This window comes from Helianthus annuus, chromosome 16, assembly GCF_002127325.2.
Source record: "Helianthus annuus cultivar XRQ/B chromosome 16, HanXRQr2.0-SUNRISE, whole genome shotgun sequence".
Lineage (NCBI taxonomy): Eukaryota > Viridiplantae > Streptophyta > Magnoliopsida > Asterales > Asteraceae > Helianthus > Helianthus annuus.
In genome coordinates, this window is record NC_035448.2 from 104,329,310 (window position 1) to 104,339,243 (window position 9,934).

Here is a 9,934-nt window from a genome sequence, read left to right on the forward strand (position 1 = left end):
ATATATATATAATATAATATATATATAATATATAATATATAATATAATATAATATAATAATATATATATAATATATATATAATGTGTAAGACTTGGTTTTATGAAAATATTGTTTAGAATTTATTAGCTTTTGTGAGTTCATCTTTCATCACATACCATGATACTATTTAAGGTTCATCGATTTTGCATTTTCTCATTTGATATTTTTTTCTTTATATTTACTTAGTGTATCCCGTTGTTGAGAAAAATATGTTTGCTAGTTTGCAGGGACGGCTCAACCATTTTGATGGTTTAAAGCGAAGTACAATTTCGAGACCTTTTCCAAAAAAAAAAAAAAAAAAAAAAAAAAAACCACACACTCATTTTGCTTCTTTTGCCTTCTAGAATGATAGAATTCATTCTTACAAAATCTATTTGCTATTATATATCGGATCAATCAGCAATGGTAAATATGGTATTAACTATTCCCTTCAATAGCCGCCCCTTTGTTCCAGAGTTCCCATGCCGTGATACGAATCCCTACAAACCCAACCAACCAAGCCCATATTTCACACATAATTAAAAAAAAGGTTGATGCCCTAATGAATTGAGGGCCTAAAGCTCTAGCCTCATTAGACCTGGACTTGGACCAGCCCTACTAGTTCGATAGTCAATCCACGACAAACTGCACATCAACTTGCTCCAATTTCATAGACCATATAATGGTCTTTGACCAACATGTAAAACTATCCCATAACATATAAGACCCACACAACTTGTAAAATATATTGATATGGCTTAAGTGCCAAGAATAGTTACCTATCACATAAATTTGAAAAGACCCGACATAAAACTAATTAGACCACATGTAATGGGGTTGTATATGACGCCTTATCCTCCCATAACGCCCCATAGCGCCTATGAACACCATTACGGGGGCGCAATGTGGGGCCTCTCCCTCCTCCTCACGAACACCATCACGATGTGGCCCTTTCTTCCTCACTCACACATATATATACATACATATATATATATATATATATATATATATCCCCACTACACATTCAAGTTATATAAAGCCCATAAAACCACTCTCTTACGCATTTCGCCACTTGTCACATAACGTCCCCACAAAGGGCTTTATAACTACACTATCGCCTTAGAACTAGAGTTTGTTTTCGATAGAATTAGATTTGCTATTTAAAATTGAAAAAAAATAATAATAATTGAGATATTTGTTTCATTTACCAAACAATGACTTGAAAAATAGTATTAAGGGTAGGGGTTGGAGCCATACATACATTTGATTATTCAAATGCACAAACAATCACGCAATTGCATTTTCTGTAAAACATTCAAATCCTCTAATAAAAAAGCAACCTCCTTTTGATCGATAATGAGGTGTTTGACGCATGCAATCGTGCATTCGTGATGGTGGCTGTTGCATTGTTTGTAGGGTTTGTTGTTGGGGCATTGGTGGTTGTTGTTGTTGAAGTTGTTGCTGTCTTGTTTCTTATTTGGAAATTGGGGGAAAAAGAAGAGGTTAGGGTTGTCAATTCTCTAAAAGATGATGATCAACTCCAATTTCCCTTTCCTAATAAACAGGTACTTTCTTTAATTTCATGTTTCATTTATCTGTCTGTATTTGAGAAATTTTGTTATGAAAGCACTCATATAATAATTAGTTAAAATGTGGCGGAAATGGCGAAGAAATGTGCATCTCGTTGACCTGCATTTTACCTGGGATGGTTTAGATTGTTTGAAATATTAATGCATTAACCGGATTGTTTTGAGATAGAACGATAGGAATTCGGTTAGGGGTAACGGCTAGGAATAGCATTCAAACCGAAAAAACGGATAGACAGCGGTAGGTTGATCGAATTACATAATTCACTACTCGAACTAATCGTTGCGCAAGTCTAAACTCAAACGTAGATACCGATGACACCACAATTCAAACTTTGTCTGACAACATTCATCATTCGTTTGTGATTACATAGAGGAAAACTAGAAATGCAAACCCCACATTGGCTAACATTTAGGAAAATGGTAAACAACTAACGAAATTCATCATCATCATATTCAGTAAATCCCACCAATAGCAAAGCAAAGGTAGGGTCTGAGGAGGGTAAGATGTAGACAACCTTACCTCTATCACGTAGGAATAGAGAGGCTGCTTCCAGTGAGACCCCCGGCTCGATAGTAGTTTTGCATCAAGCCTTGGACATAAGGCACATAACACTCGGCAATCGGGACAAAGACCGATTAGTGCATGTACCCTTTTGTCTTTCAGCTATCAACGCCACCACATGATGCATGATTAACCGTCCTCAGCTTTTAACGTTATTTTCACGAAATTAGTAAAATAACGTTAAAATTAGTGCACTTTCACTTTTGCCCCCGATGGCCCACACATATATACATTAGAGTTAATTACATAGTTAGTCCCTCCATGTTCCGATTGCTGAGTGTTATGTGCCTTAAATAAATAAAATAACATAGAAAGAAAAAAAATGGGATGAACTTGCATGCCTGCATGTTCACGTCGTCAATTCACCAAACAAACAGGCTTGTGGTCTTGAACCGGTGTCTTGTTAATGATAAGTCCATAATCATGAACGGGTCGGTGACCCGATATACAACATAGAGGTTGAAGTTTTTTGTAAAACTATTGTTATCGTGTAATATGTGTCTATTATTGTCTATAGTTCAACCGTTGTTAAAGTTTCGAATGTTGTACTTGATGAGAAATGGTCTTTGAGTGTTTGGTGTTGCATTTTGGAAGTGATTGTATGATTGTTGCATTAACACATGACCGTCTAAGTAGGTCGAACCGCATTGTTAACACATCAAATGCAGTATTTCATATTAAGAAGATGTGAATATGGCGTTGGCGTTTTGCTTTCAAAAGTGATTATCCGATTAGTGGGTTTTCAAGATGTGAATAATGCGCTCTGATGCACGCAACGTTGTTTCTTATGTTTTTTTTTCCAGATTTTATGAACGGGGTTCGGTTTTTTCAATAATTAATATCTTAGTATGCTTGATTTGAACCCAAAAGCACAACTCTTATCTTCTTATTACGTCATTGGTTTTACTTTAAGTATGTTTTTAAAAGTTTTTATGTATAAATAATTTTTTAATATCTTTTTTTATAAAGATGCGCTCGCATTGCGCATCACGCATCAGATTTTTGGACCAAACGCATCGGAGCGCATCACACAATTTAAAACCAAGGTTGTGCTTGCAGACTTGCAATTTTACGTATATGCTCGAATGTATAAACTCTTTTTTTTTTTTTTTGAAATATAACAATCTTATTTCATTCATGTAACTCCTTCTAAACTGCTTGTTTTCTTCAGGGATGGATTTGGATTTTAGAAAAAGAAAAGATCCCAAAGACTTCACAATCCACCGATAAAACTTTACGCCAACAAAAACGTAAAATTGAGGCCTTTGACGTTACACCTGTGAAGAAGCATGCAACCATCAAGGATAAATCACTCATGATCACAGAACCAGATGGGACCCTCACAAAAGTTTATCTATCAGGCTGTATTGTAGAAGCCGTTTCTGCTGCAAATCTAGCCTCCAGAAAATGGTTACGTGTTCTTTGCCAGAAACTCTGTATTGTGATTGTTACTTCGTAAAGAGACAGGTGGCACTTTCGACCCATGCTCATCTGTATGGGTGATTCGGGTTATGTTTGATCTCAAATGGGTAAACGGGTAATATATAAAAAAGGGTAACAGGGTCCACATGTCAAATGGGTTGAACGTGCCAAAAGGTTAGAAAGGTTCAAACAGGTCGAAAGTTGCCCAAGATGTATTTTGAAGAAGAGTAAAATGCCATTTTCGTCCCTTAGGTTTGACCACTTTTGCGACTTTCGTCCAAAGGTTTGTTTTTCCGCATCTGGATCCAAAAGGTTTTAAATCTTGTGATTTTCATCCGACTCGTTAACTCCATTCATTTTTCAACGACAAGTCAGGGGTATTTCCGTCATTTAATCTTGCCATTTTGATATAAATAAACAAAACAAATAGCTAAAATGACGAAAATGCCCCTAACTTAACGTAAAATAATAAATGGAGTTAACGAGTCGGATGAAAATGACAAGTTTTCAAACCTTTTGGATCCAGATGCGAAAAAACAAAGTGTTGGACGAAAGTCGCAAAAGTGGCCATACCTCAGGTACGAAAATGACATTTTACTCTTTGAAGAATAAACTAAAACATTTTTGTTCAAAAAGTTTCATTTTTATTGAATAACTACGGATTTACCTTTTTACAGGGCCAAAAAATATCCTGTGAAAGTGGAGAACAAATCATCAGATATATATCATGGAAGCAAGTTATTCTACTTGTATTTCGAGACATCATGTGAAAAAGAATCGTGGTGTAAAGTTCTACGTCTTGCTTCTTGTGAAGATAAAGAGAAACTTATATGGTTTTACAAATCACGCGCAGAATTTCATAACTATCTGGCATCATTAAATGTAGAATATCCTTCATTTTTAAAACCATCTACAGGTATTAATCCAGAAATAGGGGATAGATCGGTTAAAGTAGATGGTTCATCTTCAAAAGTTCGCCATTTTTTGAAAAAACTTACAAAAAAAACTTCTAAAACTGCCAAAGAAGATAAAAAGAGCAGTGAAAATTCGGTCGGCGGGTCTTCGAAGCTTACTCAAACGGAAAAAAAATCTAATGAAGGTGTTGAAGAGAAGATTATCCAAGCGATGATACCAAAATCGGTTCCGTCTGGAAGCAGAAATTTAGGGTCCCAAAATTCGGATACGGATTCTAATGATAAAATGTGTAGGGACGACGGAACTTTATGCTGCAATTTGTTGATATCGCGGTTGTTTTTTGATGCGAAAAGCAGTGTGGATTTGAGGAATTTGATGCAAGCACATATTCAGGTTTGTAGCATTTTTTTTAAATAATGTCAAATTTGTATGATCTTCCTTGAATTTCCAAGGTGACAAGGATGTATAAATAATTAAATATATTAGCAAACATTTTGCTCATATTTAAGGGTTGTTTGGATGTGCATTCTAATTGTAAATATAACAACTTTAGATTCCCGAATCAGATGAATCACATGCTCAAAATAAAAAATATTTACATAAAATACTTTTCTACTTGTCTCTGTATTCAATTCATCTACAACTTCTTACCTACTCCAAATCAAATTATGTTTTCCCTCAAGAATCAGAACATCATGATCATAAATCGGTTCTTGCCTTATCGGTCCCCATGTAAAATATCAGTGTCAAATATCGGTTTTGGCGATATTGACCGATGTGTGACTGATATATCACCGATTTGTCGTTCTTCTTATTGCTGCTGTTAGTGTTTTGCAAGTTGCAAAAGATAAATTTCTTAATGGTAGGAGAGTATACTGAATTGTTAGTGTTAATTGTTATATATATAAATTCTGCTTGATATTATAATTACCGATATCCTATTATCCCATTCCCACCGCGATAACCTATACCTCAAATATCACTCCTTGACCTATATCCGATTTTTTTACCGCATTAACTGCATAACCCTAAACTGATAAATGGTATAAGTGTGATGAAAGTTGTTGGCGTTATTTGTGCCTAAAGACATTTTTCTTGTTTGTTTGAAACTTTGAATAGATAGAAGGTTTAAATAATTATATAAATGATTATTTTTGTGTATGTAGAGAATGTTATCCATCGCAAGGACTCCGAGTTTCGTAGGCGAAATAATTTGCACAGACGTAAATCCAGGGGTTATTCCACCATATATTCATGGTATGAGGGTTGTACCATCAGATCTGAAAGAAGTGGTTGCAATGGAACTCGATATCGAATATTACGGTGGGGCCGTGTTAGATATTGAAACAAGGATTGAAATGCAGGAGCTTGAAAATTCAGATTCCAAATCTGTTGATGATGTCACCACTGATCTTCTAGAAGGTTTTGAGCATTATGAAGAACAGATTAAGCTTAATGAACAAACTAATCAAGCCGTGGAGCTTAAGGATGATGAAAGACACAAATTGGGTAAGTTTAATCATTTTTATCTGAAGTTTTGTTGGTTTATAAATTATAATATTTCAATATGACATTTCGCAGCGTCTGATTTGCGTTTTGGAATTGATTGTCTGATCGCAATAAGCGTCTTTTAATGTTTGGATTAATAAATTCTACTTTAGATAATCACTGCCAAGCCCGTGTTCGCCCAAGCTCAAGCTCTGTTCGGGCCGGGCTTGTTTATTATTTTCATAAATATATAATTTTTTATTTATATACAAATATAATTATTTATACATATATATGCACACACATAATTTAATTTATACTGTTTAATTATTCTTATCATAACTATATATTTATTATATGGGGAATTATAAATAGGAAACTCACTTGAGCTTAGGAAACCCATGGAACTTTTCGTCACACACCCAAAAGAAACTTCTTTTTATGAAAAAATAAACAGACGTAATATACATGCCGAGTACTTTTAAATAAATAAATAAATAAATAAACTTTTGCTTTTACGTGTGTAAACATATCTGCATTTTGCTGTTTATATAAATATGATGTTACCTATGTAAAATACGGATTTTGTTTTTTGTTTTTTTTAAACCACTCAGCGATTTTTTGTTTTATTTATTTATTTATTTTTTGCTCAAAACGTTTTCATTAAAAAAAATTTCTATGAGTTTCCACGGTTTCCTCAACTAGAGTGGGTTTTCAATTTATCCTCCCCTTTATTATATAAAATAAAAGTTGATATTGGTATAATTGATAGGCTCCATAGCCTAGTCAAGCTTGGCATGTGAAGCTCAAGCTCGGGCTCGAGCTCGTTTATTAACTGAACTTCAATTTTTTTAGGCCTGAGCTTGCTTAAGCTCGGCTTGGCTCGTTTCGAGCTTTTAGTTAGCCGATCTTGAGTAAATCACAAGCGGCTCAGCTTGTTTATACCTCTAGGTCAGACTATTATCATTTTAGCTAAAAAGGAAATGAGTTGAATATTCTAACATTGGTCCCTCGCGTAAGTGTTTACAACCTCCTGAAGAAATAGTCTGTAATCATGTTCAACGTATCTATAGGAAATTAAAATAAAAAAACAAGTTAAGTGTAGCGGGTCAAATCATCTTGACCCCGTACTGTTTTTTTTTTATCTAATTTATTTGTTTTCTCAGAGGAGACCAAAAGTTTTAAGGGCAATGAACAAACAGCATCTACTTCTACTCTACCAAAGTGGAAATCTGTAATAAATTCTGTCGCAAAACAAGTCTCTCAGGTTTGTAGAACAGTCTTTTCAGGCTTAACGCATATTAATCATGACTATATAGAGGTGACAGTTTCGACCCATTTAGTTATGAATGTGTTATTTCGGGTTATGTATTATCTCAAACGGGTCAACGAACCTGTTTTGGCCTGTTGTCTTGTTCCTAATAATATTGTCTTCTTGTTTGTGAAGGTGCCGCTTTCACTGGCAATTAGGGTAACAACTCTTAGAGGAACGCTTAAAGTATACATAAAACCTCCACCTTCTGATCAAATCTGGTTCGGTTTCACATCAATGCCGGATATAGATTTTAGTTTGGAATCTGCCGTCGGTGATCACAAGATAACCAGTGGACATATTGCATTGTTCATAATCAATAAATTTAAGGTAAGATTTATTTTCTTGTGCAACTTTATGCTTTTAATTTCTTATATATACACCAGAACAATGGTACATGTTGACTTTTAAGGTCAAAACACCTAATCTCCCAGATTTTGAAAAGTATGAAACATTGTGAATGTTAATTATCACATAACATATATTATTTAGTAAGGCTTCTTTATAATCTATATACAGTGATATATGTTTAATAATTTAATGCCCCGCTTGCGGTGTGGACATATAATGTATATATGTGTGGGTGATCCGGGGGCAAAAGTGAAATGGTACTAACTTTAACGTTATTTTACTAGTTTCGTGAAAATAACGTTAAAAGCGGCGGATGGTTAATCATGCATCATGTGGTGACGTTGATAGCTGAAAGACACGGGGTACATGCACCAATCAGTCTCTATCCCAATTGTTTGAGTGTTATGTGTCTTAGGTCCAAGGCTTGATACAAAACTACAATCGAGCCGGGGATCTCACTGGAAGCAACCTCTCTATTCCTACGGGTAGAGGTAAGGCTGTCTACATCTACCCTCCTCAGACCCTACCTTAGCTTTGCTATTGGTGGGATTTACTGAGTATGATGATGATGATGATGATGTTTAATACTTTAAATAAAAAATTATATAAATAATAGGCTTGTTTAAGCATGTTCGAGCTTGAAACATGAAGCTCTGGCTTGTTTACTAAACTAACTTATTTCTAGACTCGAGCTTGTTTAAGTTCGGCTCGATATGAGCCTTCACACCCCTACCCATTTATGTGTTTTATACATGATAAAATATAAGATTGCAAGAACCATATGAGAAGAACCGTATATAAATGTAGCTTGTTCATATATATTACAATGAGACGCATTCAACGCATAATAACTAATTTTAAAGCAAAACTGGTTCACATTGTTATTGGTTATTAGTTCTGAAATGAACGCCGGTTAACCAGAGATCTAAGCAGTCAATAGCGGTGCTATAGCGGTTAGCGGACCTCAGGGTGTGTAGCTGTCCAAATATTGGTGGCCTATAGCGGTTCCACTATTAGCGGCGCTAAATACCGCTATTTGGAAACCTATATAGCGGTTATAGCAGTAACGGTGTTTGATTGTGTTAATTCTTAAATTAAATACTTCAAAGTTACTATTAGTGTTTGATTTGCAACAGGTTTTTGATAATGGAATGATATTACTATTAATATTTTTCAAAGATATATTTATATATATAAATACATAAATTATGCATGGTATAAAAATTACCGCTATAACCTATATATATCATATGACCGCTATTTGATTTTGGACCGCTATAACTACATAGCCATAGATATGACATGTTCATAGTGTCGGATACTTTCTAATGAATAACTTCCACAGGGAGCCATTCGTGAAACCATGGTTCTCCCCAACTGCGAAAGTGCAACAGTTCATTTCATGTTAGCCGAAAAGAATGATTGGATCCCACAACAATCTGCACCATTTATCTGGGCCAACCCGGAACTCAACCCCGAGCCCCCCACAGAACCAACAATCTCACACGAGGTCCCCTGTCCCCAACCTCCTGACGAAATTCATCCACAAGACGTCAGTAGTACAACAGAAACCACACACAATCAAACATCATCAGATGATGATGAAAAACCGACTGAAAATGATGAGAAAACGCCGTTGTTAGAAAGCACGGAACAAAATGCGGCAGTAGTGGAAGAAAACGTTGGGTTTCCGAGTTCGCAACCTCCGTCACCGCCTCAGGCGGCGGTGGCGGAAGAGAATAAGGAGACGGCGGATGAGAATAAGTTGAAGAGATCGGGAACGAGGGCGAAGATGTTAGGGTTTCGGAAGAAAATGGGGGAGAAACTCGAAGAAAAGAGACGGAATATTGAAGAGAAAGGGAGACATATGGTTGAGAAGATGCGGGGACCGGGATGAGGGATCCGATTTGTATGTTTTCGGATTCGGGTTGTAGTTTGTAATATGTATTTTCTTGGTCGTTGATTCGAATCTTGATTCTACGATCTATAATACGTACATTTTTGTCGATTTTGTTTATGTTTTTATAGTGTATATTTTAAAAATAAAATGTTTTTTTTTTTTTTTTAAAGCCGGTTTTTAAAATCAAAATATTTTGTGAGTCAATTTTCGTAGAAGGTTTTAGCCTGGGTTATGAGTGTTCATGGCCTGATTTTGACTGTTTTGTGGCCAAACTTTTTAGTAACGTTTGTTTAGTGATTTTAAACTAAAATGTTGAAACTCAGTGGCGGACCCAGGAATTTTTCCATGGGGGTGCAGAATATTTTTAAAAATTTTA

At 35.3% G+C, this 9,934-nt stretch overlaps 1 protein-coding gene across 1 annotated transcript; it reads left to right on the top strand.

The window, feature by feature from the left end:
• Nucleotides 1-1,247: 1,247 nt before the first annotated feature.
• On the top strand, nucleotides 1,248-9,669 carry LOC110872598 (testis-expressed protein 2). Its single transcript, XM_022121413.2, has 7 exons — nucleotides 1,248-1,584; nucleotides 3,342-3,580; nucleotides 4,270-4,900; nucleotides 5,674-6,016; nucleotides 7,162-7,262; nucleotides 7,443-7,637; nucleotides 9,004-9,669. Exons 1-7 carry the CDS (start codon nucleotides 1,411-1,413, stop codon nucleotides 9,553-9,555), a joined length of 2,235 nt encoding a protein of 744 aa, XP_021977105.1. The 5' UTR covers nucleotides 1,248-1,410; the 3' UTR covers nucleotides 9,556-9,669.
• The last annotated feature ends 265 nt before the right edge of the window (nucleotides 9,670-9,934 follow it).

Excerpts from the sequence above, each read along its gene's own strand:
- LOC110872598 (XM_022121413.2), top strand. The coding sequence starts at position 1,411 with ATGGTGGCTGTTGCATTGTTTGTAGGGTTTGTTGTTGGGGCATTGGTG. Across the intron at positions 1,585-3,341 it reads TTCCCTTTCCTAATAAACAG|GGATGGATTTGGATTTTAGA; the intron begins GTACTTTCTTTA and ends TGTTTTCTTCAG. Across the intron at positions 6,017-7,161 it reads TGATGAAAGACACAAATTGG|AGGAGACCAAAAGTTTTAAG; the intron begins GTAAGTTTAATC and ends TTGTTTTCTCAG.